Here is a 15,928-nt window from a genome sequence, read left to right as displayed (position 1 = left end):
CAACAGCGTGGATCAATGTTTATCAGTGGATTGTGCGGAATATGGGCCAGCAGTGGCTTTTCAAAACTAGTACATACACTCAGCTGTGATATTCTGAAGGCTCTATACACTGTTGGCCAATACTTGTGACACCTATAGGGATGGGGGGGGGGAATAATAAACATGAATTTCTGTGCATCTGTAAATCTTAAACCAAGCTATCTCTTACAATAAAATAATTATTATTGCATTTTGATGATACACTCACTTTAGGCAAAAAGTACTGAGAGTGAATGGTCTCAACACACAACTACAGACATTTCTTTTTAAATATACAAATTTGTTTAGAAGCAAATCCACCATGGTACTTTTATATTCATTTTTTTTTAATCCTGTCTTACAAAATTAATTAGGTCTGTAATAGAACTCCCTGACATTTGCAGTATATTAAGTCTGTGAGCTAGCTTTACAAAAAAAATGCAGAAAACACAGTATAGAAAGCTAAATTTACAAAAGGTAAAATGCACAGGCAGTTACTGGCAACTTTGAAATGATTAAAAGTTTATATTAAAATTATCCCTCACTAATATAAATGCTACTATGTTTTTGTATCATGAATGCATAGGTACCAAATTAAACCGTCCAAATGATCTTTTTGGCAGTAAAACCATGAAAAGAATGTCATACAATATAAGCCCTATCCACTGGTAGGCGGATCAGCAGTGGTAAGACAAACAACAGACTTTTAGGAAACATACCAATCTCAAATTATTTCAAGACATATATCATCATAAAGAGGGTCTGTTAGAATTCAGTTATAATTGGTTTAAAGTGTTTCTAATTCATCACAGTCCACGGTAAAGGGATTAATCTCAGGTTTTGGAAGCACTAAACTGGGTAAATGCAATTGTTCCTTTAAAAGCCAATTTACCGGTTAAGAAGCTCTACTGTAAATTTATATTAATCAGCCAACTGATCTAGTAAGAAAAAAAAATATTTCAAATATATTTGTGTGTCAGCAATTCGCCAATGTTCATGGCTTTTTTGGCAGATATTAGGTTGAGCAAAAACAGGAATTTTCAAAAAAACAGGGTAATGATACAGGAGGACAGAGCAAACTGCATTGAGAAACTGCAAAACTCCCAACAGTTTTAAGGCTTAATAATAATATCTGAAAATTAAATTAAACAATGGCCATTTGTGGTGAAAGGCACCTGCTGGATCTGGATGAGGTTTAAAGAATACATCAATTTAGTTATCTATATATATGTACAATATATATATATATATATATATATATATATATATATATATATATATATTATATATATATATATATATATATATATATATATATATATCTCACATACATATATATTTAATCGTCTTATGGGATAGATTCAGTTATCCATTCACTTTTTTTTATTTATTTTTTAGATAATTTGTGGTTTCTTTTAAACATAACTGGGCTATTAAAAAAAATATGGATATATTTCCCAGACTGGTCCTGAGTTCAATTATTTATAAGCTTATTGTTTCAATTTTTTTTCAATTTTCTTTTCAATTTTTTTTTTTTTTTTTTTTTAGTTTTATGTAAAAAGTAAATAGACTTTTACAAAAAAAATGCAGCTTCCTATATCATTGAACGCACAATAAAATGGTAGAATATTCAAAATGATTAAAAAAATCATGCAGAATTAACGTCCCATGAAATGTGGGGGGTTTCTGCAAAATACACCCTTTCTGAAAATGTTGCTTTTTTATTTTTGTTCTCATTAGCCTATAAACCTCTGGATATGAGTTCACCAGTTCCGAAGACTTATATAATGGAGCAAATACAGAAGTGCAAAAATCTTTCTTCCCCCTAAATGTTTCATCAAATGAGCAGCTTTCTTATTTTTGAGTTTTTTTTCCTTTTTCTTGTCTGGGGTTGCAAATCCTCATGATCCATTTTGTAGTCCGTTCTGAAAATGAAAACAGAAGGAAACAAGACAATTTGCTGTTTTAACAGTCTGTTGCTTTGTAAACTGTTTTGTTGCACAAAGTGGAGAAATAGTTCGGTGTGGCACACGGCAGCTATCTGCACAGGTCTGTCTCCCGCTTGTGCTTGCGTTTCTTGCTGTTGAAGTGCTGGTGTTGTGCTCTACCACTTTGCGGGTGCCTACTTGGCACGGATGTGCCATGACTAGTGTTCGGCTGACTCTGAAAACTTTTGCTGGATGAGGTGGAACGAAATAATCTGGTTGCTCCATGCTGAAAAGGAGATAGACAAAATAATGTAATGGCTTCAGAAAAAAAAAAAAATATTCCCAAATGAAACAAAAAAACAGTCTAAATGTGTACATTTATAGGGACATTGTACATATGAAATATAGCATTTAAAACATGTTGATTTTCCCCCTGAAAATAGATTCTTGCGAATTAACCAGAACAGTTCTAAGAGTTTAACCCCTTAACGACCAGCGCCGTACTCTGTACGACACGGCTGTCCTAGGCCTCTCTCTGCCGCGATCTCGCTAAAAGTAGCGAGATTGTGCTGTTTCTGCATGCCCCATGAGTGTGGTAGTGCAGAAATAGACGGGCGGCGGTGGTGCCGATCGTTGGTGGTGTAGGAGGGAGGCGCGTGGGTGGCCCATCGCTAGGGGGGACGGGAGCAACCACTATGAAATTTTTTTTTAGAGTGGCAGTAAGGGGAAAGGAGGGAGGGGGAGAGGGGGCTCCTATGGTAGAAAGGGGTGGAAAAGCGATCTGTGAGGGAGGGGCGGCAGCTACACTGCAGAAAAAAAAAATCACCTTTTAAAAAAACAGAAAAACAAAAACAAATTATACTTACCAAATAATTGAATTTCCTTCTGTATAAGTAGAGTCCACAGCATCATTCCTTACTGTTGAGAAATACTGAACCTGGCCACCAGGAGGAGGCAAAGACACCCCAAGCCAAAGGCTTAAATACCTCTCCCACTTCCCCCATCCCCCAGTCATTCTGCCGAGGGAACAAGGAACAGTAGGAGAAGTATCAGGGTACAAATGGTGTCAGAAGAAAAATATAATTTAGAGGGCCGCCCATCGGTGATCATGTGCGGGGCCATGGACTCTCCCTATACAGAAGGAAATGAAATTATCTGGTATGCATAATTTATGTTTTCCTTCTTAATATAAGGAGAGTCCACGGCATCATTCCTTACTGTTGAGAAACTTATACCCAAGCTCTAGAGGACACTGAATGATAACGGAAGGGACAAAAAGAGAGGAGGACCCTAATCTGAGGGCACCACAGCCTGCAAAACCTTTCTCCCGAAAGCTGTTTCAGTCAAAGCAAAACATCAAACTTGTAAAATTTAGAAAAAGTTTGTAAGGAGGACCAGGTTGCCGCCTTACAAATCTGATCCATAGAAGCCTCGTTCTTAAAGGCCCTAGAGGAAGCCACTGTTCAAGTAGAAAGAGCCGTAATCCTCTGGCTTATGAGACAGCGGGAAATAAACCTCAAACGGATAACACACCTTAACCAAAAAGATAAGGAAGTCAAAGAGACCTTCTGGCCATTACGCTTCCCAGAATAGACAACAAATAAGGAAGAAGTTTGTCTAAAATCCTTAGTAGCCTTAAGATAGAACTTCAAGGCACGAATCACGTCCAAATTATGAAGCAAGCGTTCCTTCGAAGAAAGATTGGGACACAAGGAAGGAAACACAATCTCTGACACGACCTTGGGAAGAAAACCTAACTTAGTACGTAGGACAGCCTTATCAGACTGGAACACCAGATAAGGAGGCTCACATTGCAAAGCAGCAATCTCAGATACTCTGCGCGCAGAAGCAATAGCCAGAAGAAAAGGAACCTTCCAGGAGAACAATTTATGTTTAATTAATGTCAATTTCATGCATAGGCTCAAACGGAGCCCACTGCAACACCTTAAGAACAAGATTTAGACTCCAAGGAAACACAGGTCTGATCCTAGTCAGAGTCTTAACAAAGGACTGTACATCTGGAAGCTCCGAGACCCTCTTGTACAGTAAAACAGACAGGGCCGAAATCTGGCAGAAAGGCCCTTCTCCAGGCCATCCTGGAGAAATGACAGGATCCTGGCAACCTTTATGCCAGGAAAATCCACGCTCCACACCAGAATAAGTAAGCTCTCCACACCTTATGATAGATGCGACAAGTAACCGGCTTAAGAGCTTGAATGAGAGTATCAATAGCTCTCTCAGAAAAACCTCTCCTAGCTAGAACTAAGCGTTCAATCTCCACGCAGTCCACCTCAGAATCTAGATTTTGATGAACAAAAGACCGTGTTTCCAGCAGATCCCTGCGACAAGGTAACTGCCACGGAAAAGATGATGACATCCCCACCAGATCCGCGAACCACATCCTTCGCGGCCATGATGGAGCAATCAGTATCAGTGATGCCCGCTCCTGCTTGATGCGAGCTACTATACGAGGAAGGAGTGGTAACAGCGGGAGGTAACGGCAGGAAAAGGTAAATTAGACTGAACCTCCAAGGCACTGCCAATGCATCTATTAGCTCCACCTGAGGATCCCTGGACCTTGACCCATATCTGAGTAGCTTGGTATTGAGATGGGAGGCCATGAGATCTATCTATGGCGTCCCCCACCTGTTGCATATCTCTGCAAACACTTTGTGATGGAAAGAACATTCCCCCAGATGAAAGGATTGTCTGCTGAGAAAATCCGCTTCCCAGTTGTCCACACACGGAATGTGGATCGCTGACAGCGAACAGCTGTGGGCCTCCACCCACTCCGGGATCCAAAATACTTCCCTCATTGCTAGGAAGCTTCTCGTTCCCCCCTGATGGTTGATGTAAGCCACCGAGGCTATATTGTCTGATTGGAATCTGATAAAACTGGGACGAACCCAGAAGGGGCCAAGCCTTCTGAGCATTGAAGATTGCCCGAAGTTCCAAAATGTTGATCGGGAGGTAACATTCCTCCTGAGTCAACAGGCCCTGTGCCTTCTTGGCACCCCAAAAAGCTCCCTATCCTGAGCGACTTGCGTCCGTAGTCACAATCGTAGTCACAATCTCCCAGGATGGTCTTAAGAAGGATGTCCCTCGGGACAGATGACTTGGACAGAGCCACAAAGAGAGCGATTCTCTCGACCGTTTGTCCAGAGAAATCTGTTGAGACAGATCTGAATGATCGCCATTCCACTGCCTTAGCATGCACAGTTGCAACGGTCTGAGACGGAACCTGGCAAAGGGAATGATGTCCATGCTGGACACCATGAGACCAATCACCTCCATACACCAAGCCACAGAGTGCCTTAAGGAGGTTCGAAGGGAAAGACATGCCGAAGCTAGCTTGCAACATCTCTGGTCTGTTAGAAATATCCTCATGGATATGGAGTCTATAATAGTACCCATGAAATCCACCCTGGTACTTGGAATAAGCGAACTCTTTTCTAGGTTTAACATCCATCCATGATGAGAAAGAAGAGATTCTGAATGGCCCTCCGCCAGACGAAAAGATGGTACTTGTACCATAATATCGTCCAAGTAGGGAGCTACTGCAATACCCCGGGTTCTGTCAACGGCTAGAAGAGCCCCTAGAACCTTCGTAAAAATCCTTGGAGCAGTAGCAAGACCAAATGGAAGTGCAATGAACTGGAAATGCTGGTCCAGGAACGCAAACCTTAGGAACTGGAAGTGATCCTTGTGGATTGGAACATGAAGGTAAGCATCCTTCAGATCTATAGTGGTCATGAACTGTCCTTCGTCTCCATCTTGAACGAGGGGACATTTAGAAATTTGTTTAAGCACTTTAGGTCCAGAATCGGGCGGAAAGTTCCTTCCTACCTTTGGGACCACGAAAAGGTTTGAATAGTATCCCAAACCTTACTGCGATAGGCACTAGGACAATGACCCCTAAGGAGGACAGATCCTGCACGCACCCCAGAAAGGCTTCCCTCTTTTCTGACCTGGAAGACAGGCTTGAGAGGAGAAATCTGCCCTTGGGTGGATGAGACTTGAAACTTATCTTGTATCCCTGAGCTATGACCTCCAGGACCCATGAATCCTACATGTCCCTGAACCAAGCGTCTAAAAAGAGCCACAGTCTGCACCCTACACGATCCAGTGCTGCACCGGGGGCCGCCCCTTCATGCCGATTTAGTCTTGGCGGGCTTCTTGCTCTGCGTGGATTCATTCCAGGACTGAGGCGGCTTCCAAGTGCTCTTGGTTTGCTCGGGCTTAGTGGAGGGTTGCTGTCGTTGGGATTTATCAGAATGAAAGGAACGAAAATTAGAAACTTGCCCCTTCGACTTGTTCTTTTTATCTTGCGGTAGGAAGGCACCCTTGCCCCCTATAACCGTGGAGATAATGGAGTACAGGCCTGGACCAAATAAAATCTTTCCCTTAAAGGGGAGGGAAAGAAGTCTGGTATTAGAAGTCATATCTGCAGACCAGGACCTGAACCAAAAAGCCAGAAGCCTTAGCATTTAAGCAAATAATCTGCATGTTTGCATCACATATAAAAGTATTAGCAATTCTCAAGGCTTTAATTCTTTCCTGGATAACGTCAAGGGGACCCTCCACAACGATCAATTCAAAAAAGGAGTCACACCAGTAGGTAGCTGCTCCAGCAACCAGAACAATGGCAGCTGTCGGTTGAAATAAATATCCCGTATGTTGAAACATCTTTCTTAGAAGAGTTTCCATCTTCTTATCTATTGGTTCTCTTAATGACGAGCTATCCTCAAGCGGGATAGTAGTACGCTTGGCAAGTGTGGAGATGGTGCCATCCACCCTAGGGACGGAACCCTACAACTCCAAGTGAGAGTCCGGAACTGGGAATAATTTTTTAAAGGAAGAAAGGAAGATCAAATTCTGTCCCATTCGTTCTTAATAATGTTTGCCATCTTTAGAGGCACAGGAAATGTTAAAAGGCACTACCCTGTCCTTGTAAACTCTGTCTAATTTAGGAATCAAAGGTTCAACAGGCAGCTTGGCCTCTGGAACCTCTAATATAGACAGGACTTCCTTTAGAAGAAAATGTAAGTGTGCAATCTTAAATCTAAAGGCTGGTTCCTCCGCAGCAGCAGGCTTAGAGGCAACAGACTCCGCCCCAGAAAGTTCACCCTCTGAAGCCTCAGAGTGCGACTCATCCTCGGATAACTGAGGCAGAGCAGAGAAAACCAATAAATTACATGATGACCCCGGGGCAGGAAAGCTATGTTTAACCTATCGCTTGCATTTAGCAGGGCGAGGTAAAGCACTGAGGGCCTCAGACACCACCGTTTTTAATTGTGCAGCAAAATCTGATGGTAAAAGACCCCCTCCAGGAGGATTAAGCGTGCTACGGGAAGCTGTGTGTGTAGAAGGAGATGAATGTTGGGGACTATGCACCTCACGGGACGGTGAGTCCTCAGAGGTGGATGGCTCAGTGGTACTAAAAGGATTAACCTTCTTTGACCGAACAAAATTGTCAAGGCATGTGGAACATAGTTGAGAGGGCAGGCATACCAAGCTCTCCTCACAATATAAATAGGTATTACTATTTGGAATAGAGGGAGTACCCTCTAATATCTCATAATCCTTCATAGATTAAGCTAATAACAGCAGGACACAGAAAAACAGAATTTATGCTTACCTGATAAATTACTTTCTCTTACGGTGTATCCAGTCCACGGATTCATCCTTACTTGTGGGATATTCTCATTCCCTACAGGAAGTGGCAAAGAGAGCACACAGCAGAGCTGTCCATATAGCTCCCCCTCAGGCTCCGCCCCCCCCAGACATTCGACCGACGGTTAGGAGAAAAAGGAGAAACCATAGGGTGCAGTGGTGACTGTAGTTTTACAAAGATAAATTTGAACCTGACTTAATTGCCAGGGCGGGCTGTGGACTGGATACACCGTAAGAGAAAGTAATTTATCAGGTAAGCATAAATTCTGTTTTCTCTTACTTGGTGTATCCAGTCCACGGATTCATCCTTACTTGTGGGATACCAATACCAAAGCTTTAGGACACGGATGAAGGGAGGGAAACAAGTCAGGTAACCTAAACGGAAGGCACCACTGCTTGCAAAACCTGTCTCCCAAAAATAGCCTCGAAAAAGCAAAAGTATCGAATTTGTAAAATTTGGCAAAAGTATGCAGTGAAGACCAAGTTGCTGCCTTACAAATCTGTTCAACAGAAGCCTCATTCTTGAAGGCCCATGTGGAAGCCACAGCTCGGGTGGAGGAGCTGTAATTCGTTCAGGAGGCTGCTGTCCAGCAGTCTCATAAGCCAATTGGATGATGCTTTTCAGCCAGAAGGAAAGAGAGGTAGCAGTCGCTTTCTGACCTCTCCTCTTACCAGAATAGACAACAAACAAGGATGATGTTTGTCTGAAATCTTTAGTTGCTTTTAAATAGAATTTTAAAGCCCGAACCACATCAAGATTGTGTAATAGTCGTTCCTTCTTAGAAACTGGATTAGGACACAGAGAAGAAACAATGATTTCCTGGTTAATATTCTTATTAGAAACAACTTTCGGAAGAAAACCAGGTTTGGTACGCAAAACAACCTTATCTGCATGGAACACCAGATAGGGTGAATCACACTGCAAAGCAGATAATTCTGAAACTCTAACACCACATTCACTTTACCCTCCCGTGGAGATGCTACTTGTTAGAGCGGCAAAGAGAATGACTGGGGGGCGGAGCCTGAGGGGGAGCTATATGGACAGCTCTGCTGTGTGCTCTCTTTGCCACTTCCTGTAGGGAATGAGAATATCCCACAAGTAAGGATGAATCCGTGGACTGGATACACCAAGTAAGAGAAATAAATATTCTTTATTTCTCAAAAAAACGGCACCTTTATACTCCCAATGGCAAGGGCACTCACTACCTCCTAGACCCAGATAATGCAGAGAAATAGCGTCTTCTCCAACAACCAGCTCGGTCTGGAAAGAGGAAGTGAAAGCAAGACCACTCCCGGTCACATGGTGCGTAAGGCAGAACCGCCCCTGCTATGAGAAAAAGCATGCCAAGCTACAAGCTGCGCCGCATTTAAAGTGAAAGTAAAAACCTGTGCATTCCAGCCACAAAACAAACAGCCTATGAGCCCAATGAAATCTCACACATAAAGCAGCATAAAATCAACACATCACATTTGATTAATCCCCACTGTTCAATAATCCCCCTCAGGAGATATTAAACCATGGTACTATTAAGATAAAAGGAACCACACAGTGACCCTGTCTTCTAGCGTTTTGAACATATGTAAAAAAATTGAAATGGTCTTAACAGAAACACAGCCTCTCAAGTGTGACAGTCTTGTAGCATCACTCCTGACATGGACTTGAGTGAGAAAACAAGCAGGCAGTGAAACTCGTCAACACTGATTGCTTAGGAGCTGTTAGCAGGCAGTCTGGATGGGTTCTCAGAAAGACTCTCCCTGCATCTCCAGACTAACTTTCGTCAATGCTCTCACAGTGAGGCTGACAAGACTACTTAAAATTCCAGTCCCATATTGAAGGGCAGATACCCTTCCTAAGGAACTACTCCGAAATCTGACACTTCTCTGCCATCCTCCTGTGATAAAAGGCAAAGAATGACTGGGGGATGGGGGCAAAGGTATTCAAGCCTTTGGCTGGGGTGTCTTTGCCTCCTCCTGGTGGCAAGGTTCAGTATTTCCCAACAGAAAGGAATGATGCCGTGGACTCTCCTTATATTAAGAAGAAGAAAAAAAATAAAGAAAAAAAAAACATGTAATAAATATTGCAAACTCAGTATTAGCAGACAGCTGCCAGTACCTAAGAAGGTGGCTGATAGGTAGAGGGGGGGATCCTACACTGCAGAAAAAAAAAAAAAAAATATATATATATATATATATATATATATATATATATATATATATATATATATATATATATATATATATATATATATATATATATATATAATAGAAAACAGCACTCTCTGGACTTAAATTCAAACAGATAGTTTAATAGGTAACGTTTCGGGGAATGTTCCCGTTCATCAGACCAACAACATACAAGTGAAGCAAACATTTAAACATACCTAGACCCCTCCCCCTTGTGAAAAACCGCCAAAAATGGTTGTCATAGCAACCAGCCTTCCAGTGTATAGTAAATACAAAAAGTCAAACATATACAACACTGAACCCCAAACCTAAGTAATCCTTATAGCTGGGCAGTTATAAATAGGTGTACTAAACACATCCCTTTTCCAAGCCAATCTTACTATATGGAACATAAGATCAACCATAGAGCATACCTGAGTAACAGGCTGTGTGGGCCTATTAAATGCAGCATAAACAATAAACAATAAATAATCATAGAGAATGGGCAGCACCACATAGAGTAATAGCGTAATCGAGATATGTGTTACAAAGCAGTGCATCAAACCCTATATTTCTATTTTCAAAAAATAAGCATACTACATTATACAACATTTGTACAAAAAGATCATTGCAGTGTTCTCAGTCTACAGTACCTTCAGGGATCATAAATGCCGCGTATAACAAATGCCATAATAATCCAAATGAACTGGATACACCATCCTAGTAACTATAACTCTCCATATGTACAAATACTAAGTAGCAATAGTGGAGATTGCCATACCTAATCGCAACAGTAGCAAAGCTGAGACATCGCGGGAGGCAGAGGAGTCAGCCTCTACATAGTGTTACAGTCTGCACCGTATCCCTCATAATTAAAGAGGTGCGCATGCGTATCTCATCTGGGCGATCCACCCCTAAGGCACCTATTGGCTGTAGAGGACAAGCCCCTCTATGTGTATGAAATATGACTCACGAGTACTGGCTTTACCTGTGAACCGGACCCAGTGAAGGTATTTAAATTTAGACACACTAAGGGAAAGATGTGAACAATATATGGAGAAAAGTATATTTAACCCCATAAGTTCATATGTACCTCTAATTACTGGGTGCCTAAGTCCCTATTATGTGTACACCCCAGGCAAATGATAAAGTGAGGGAAATTTACGTATCCTCAGAGTTCGCTTAAGGATTATGCGCAAGATATCCTGGTTCTGTTATACGTGATCCAGTGTAACGGTACATAGACACAGAGCTAAAGGGAGAATTAATACAAATAGGTTAAACAGATATTGTGATAAAAAATGCCGACTGGATCGCATAGTGCAATATCTAGCATGGGGGGTGAGGAAAAAATTTGTACACGGAATAGTTAAGCCCTGGTAATCCATAGTCAATTGTCACTTGTGCCAACAAGGGGAGTACTACCCATATAGTAGGCAAGCAGGGATAGGGCAAAAATAAACGTAAAATAGGCATTTAAGGGGGTGACTACTATTAAAAATTTCCAATCAGATACACAACAATGGGAGAGAGTCATATCATATCATGAGAGATCATAAAAAACAATGCCAGTCTATACCCATATTCAGACCTCTGGGGTGTATGGTATCCAATTTGAAGATCCACTCCGCTTCTTTTTGTAGAAGACAAGTGTCCCTATCACCACCCCTAGGCAGAGGGGGTACATGATCAATGAGCTTGAATCTAAGGTCAGAAACAGAGTGACCCATTTCCATGAAATGTCTGGCCACCGGTTGGTCACTCTTCCCTTTTTCAATAGCAGTTCGAATCGCACTCCTATGGTTGGCCATTCTCTTTTTGATGTCGTCCGAGGTTTTACCGATATAAAAAAGGCCACAGCTGCAGTTCAACATATACACCACAAATTTCGTGGTGCATGTTAGATAGTGCTTAATCTTGTAGGTTGTATTGTTGTGTGGGTGTCTGAACTGTTTGCATTGCAACATAGAATTGCATGTTACACAACTAGGACATTTGTAAGATCCCCTCTTGGTAATTGGTGTTACTTTATTATAGCTGTCAGTGGGGTCTGTTTTCATCAGAATGTCCTTTAGGTTCCTAACATGACACAACATGACAGCAAACGATTGGGAGGCGGTACAAACCCTCAGGAATGACTCTACTATAGTCATACGCCCAGCGGACAAGGGTGGTGCAGTTGTCCTGCAGGACTACCAGGATTACAAAGCAGAAATTGACAGACAGTTATCGGACACTTCTACCTATATGCCTTTACCCAGTGATCCGACCATTAAATATAAAACACAAATTGATTCTGTTATTGAACATGCAGCACGTTTAAATTGGATAGATTCAACCACAAAAGATTGGTTGACTACAGACCACCCAGTGAGACCAATACTATATACGTTACCAAAAATACACAAACAGTTAATACAACCACCTGGGCGCCCCATTGTTTCAGCACGGGGATCATTGCTGCAACCCCTGGCAAAGTTTGTTGACTCTCTACTACAACCCCTAGTGGTGAACATGCGGTCCTACTTACGGGACTCCTCTGTCCTTATCACGGACCTCTCTACACTGACTGACATACAACCAGGTGACGTGCTTGCCAGCCTCGACGTCACAAGTCTGTATACCATTATACCTCATGAGAAAGGGATGGAGATTATCACCAACTGCCTTGATAAGTGCCCATATGTGGGACCACCAACCAGTTTTATTGTTGAGCTTCTATCCCTTTGTCTCAAATTGAACTATTTTAGGTTTGAGAGAAGATTCTACCTGCAACTCATGGGGACAGCCATGGGTTCGAACATGGCCCCCGCATTTGCAAATCTATATATGGAGTATGTTGAGGAAAGCATATTCAAGGTATATGACAACACACAGATACTTTTTTACAAGAGGTACATTGACGATATTGTGGTAATTTGGAGAGGAACGATCGAATCCTTTGGTGAATGGGTCACTTCCCTGAATGAAATAGGGGGTCCAGTCCAACTTAAAGAGGTTTCCAGTTATAATGAAATGGACTTCCTGGATCTAAGGATCTTTAAGGTTGACAATAGACTTGGAACTACTCTTTTTAAAAAGACCACTGACAGGAATACACTGTTACACGCCTCCAGCTATCATCCAAGATCGCTCATAAAAGCAATACCCAGGGCACAAATGCTGAGAGTCTGCCGCAACAATACTACAGCTGAAAGGAAGGAGGTACAATTAAATGAAATGGAGTCAAGATTTTACAGCAGGGGATACAAAAATAACATTGTAAAGGAAGCAAGGTCACAGGTGAATATGGAGATTACTAAACAAGACAACCAGAAGAGAATGAACTTTATCACGTCATACACTCCCAGTACAAGGACACTGGGGGCAACTTTAAAAGAAAAATGGGAGATCATCCAGACTGACCCATCATTACCCTATCAGCACTATGGACCGCCTAGGATTGGATACAAAAGGGGAAGGAACCTAAAGGACATTCTGATGAAAACAGACCCCACTGACAGCTATAATAAAGTAACACCAATTACCAAGAGGGGATCTTACAAATGTCCTAGTTGTGTAACATGCAATTCTATGTTGCAATGCAAACAGTTCAGACACCCACACAACAATACAACCTACAAGATTAAGCACTATCTAACATGCACCACGAAATTTGTGGTGTATATGTTGAACTGCAGCTGTGGCCTTTTTTATATCGGTAAAACCTCGGACGACATCAAAAAGAGAATGGCCAACCATAGGAGTGCGATTCGAACTGCTATTGAAAAAGGGAAGAGTGACCAACCGGTGGCCAGACATTTCATGGAAATGGGTCACTCTGTTTCTGACCTTAGATTCAAGCTCATTGATCATGTACCCCCTCTGCCTAGGGGTGGTGATAGGGACACTCGTCTTCTACAAAAAGAAGCGGAGTGGATCTTCAAATTGGATACCATACACCCCAGAGGTCTTAATATGGGTATAGTCTGGCATTGTTTTTTATGATCTCTCATGATATGATATGACTCTCTCCCATTGTTGTGTATCTGATTGGAAATTTTTAATAGTAGTCACCCCCTTAAATGCCTATTTTACATTTATTTTTGCCCTATCCCTGCTTGCCTACTATATGGGTAGTACTCCCCTTGTTGGCACAAGTGACAATTGACTATGGATTACCAGGGCTTAACTATTCCGTGTACAAATTTTTTCCTCACCCCCCATGCTAGATATTGCACTATGCGATCCAGTCGGCATTTTTATCACAATATCTGTTTAACCTATTTGTATTAATTCTCCCTTTAGCTCTGTGTCTATGTACCGTTACACTGGATCACGTATAACAGAACCAGGATATCTTGCGCATAATCCTTAAGCGAACTCTGAGGATACGTACATTTCCCTCACTTTATCATTTGCCTGGGGTGTACACATAATAGGGACTTAGGCACCCAGTAATTAGAGGTACATATGAACTTATGGGGTTAAATATACTTTTCTCCATATATTGTTCACATCTTTCCCTTAGTGTGTCTAAATTTAAATACCTTCGCTGGGTCCGGTTCACAGGTAAAGCCAGTACTCGTGAGTCATATTTCATACACATAGAGGGGCTTGTCCTCTACAGCCAATAGGTGCCTTAGGGGTGGATCGCCTAGATGAGATACGCATGCGCACCTCTTTAATTATGAGGGATACGGTGCAGACTGTAACACTATGTAGAGGCTGACTCCTCTGCCTCACGCGATGTCTCAGCTTTGCTACTGTTGCGATTAGGTATGGCAATCTCCACTATTGCTACTTAGTATTTGTACATATGGAGAGTTATAGTTACTAGGATGGTGTATCCAGTTCATTTGGATTATTATGGCATTTGTTATACGCTGCATTTATGATCCCTGAAGGTACTGTAGACTGAGAACACTGCAATGATCTTTTTGTACAAATGTTGTATAATGTAGTATGCTTATTTTTTGAAAATAGAAATAACATAATTTATGTAAGAACTTACCTGATAAATTCATTTCTTTCATATTAGCAAGAGTCCATGAGCTAGTGACGTATGGGATATACATTCCTACCAGGAGGGGCAAAGTTTCCCAAACCTCAAAATGCCTAGAAATACACCCCTCACCACACCCACAATTCAGTTTAACGAATAGCCAAGAAGTGGGGTGATAAAAAAGTGCGAAAGCATATAAAATAAGGAATTGGAATAATTGTGCTTTATACAAAAATCATAACCACAACAAAAAAAGGGCGGGCCTCATGGACTCTTGCTAATATGAAAGAAATGAATTTATCAGGTAAGTTCTTACATAAATTATGTTTTCTTTCATGTAATTAGCAAGAGTCCATGAGCTAGTGACGTATGGGATAATGATTACCCAAGATGTGGATCTTTCCACACAAGAGTCACTAGAGAGGGAGGGATAAAATAAAGACAGCCAATTCCTGCTGAAAATAATCCACACCCAAAATAAAGTTTAATGAAAAACATAAGCAGAAGATTCAGACTGAAACCGCTGCCTGAAGTACTTTTCTACCAAAAACTGCTTCAGAAGAAGAAAATACATCAAAATGGTAGAATTTAGTAAAAGTATGCAAAGAGGACCAAGTTGCTGCTTTGCAAATCTGATCAACCGAAGCTTCATTCCTAAACGCCCAGGAAGTAGAAACTGACCTAGTAGAATGAGCTGTAATCCTTTGAGGCGGAGTTTTACCCGACTCAACATAGGCAAGATGAATTAAAGATTTCAACCAAGATGCCAAAGAAATGGCAGAAGCTTTCTGGCCTTTTCTAGAACCGGAAAAGATAAATAGACTAGAAGTCTTTCGGAAAGACTTAGTAGCTTCAACATAATATTTCAAAGCTCTAACAACATCCAAAGAATGCAATGATTTCTCCTTAGAATTCTTAGGATTAGGACATAATGAAGGAACCACAATTTCTCTACTAATGTTGTTGGAATTTACAACTTTAGGTAAAAATTCAAAAGAAGTTCGCAACACCGCCTTATCCTGATGAAAAATCAGAAAAGGAGACTCACAAGAAAGAGCAGATAATTCAGAAACTCTTCTGGCAGAAGAGATGGCCAAAAGGAACAAAACTTTCCAAGAAAGTAATTTAATGTCCAATGAATGCATAGGTTCAAAGGGAGGAG

General features: G+C 41.4%; 1 protein-coding gene across 1 annotated transcript in view; it reads right to left on the bottom strand.

The window, feature by feature from the left end:
• Window positions 1-1,340: 1,340 nt before the first annotated feature.
• The window catches only part of TENT4B (terminal nucleotidyltransferase 4B), a 284,658-nt gene continuing 270,070 nt past the window's right edge, over window positions 1,341-15,928 (bottom strand). The window contains exon 10 of the mRNA XM_053715720.1: window positions 1,341-2,232. Coding sequence (XP_053571695.1) covers window positions 2,056-2,232 — 177 coding nt within the window. The 3' untranslated portion in view covers window positions 1,341-2,055. The remainder of the gene's footprint in view (window positions 2,233-15,928) is intronic.

Source organism: Bombina bombina, chromosome 1 (genome assembly GCF_027579735.1).
Source record: "Bombina bombina isolate aBomBom1 chromosome 1, aBomBom1.pri, whole genome shotgun sequence".
NCBI lineage: Eukaryota > Metazoa > Chordata > Amphibia > Anura > Bombinatoridae > Bombina > Bombina bombina.
The sequence above is the reverse complement of the archived record's forward strand: the minus strand, read 5'-3'. Positions and strand labels throughout refer to the sequence as shown.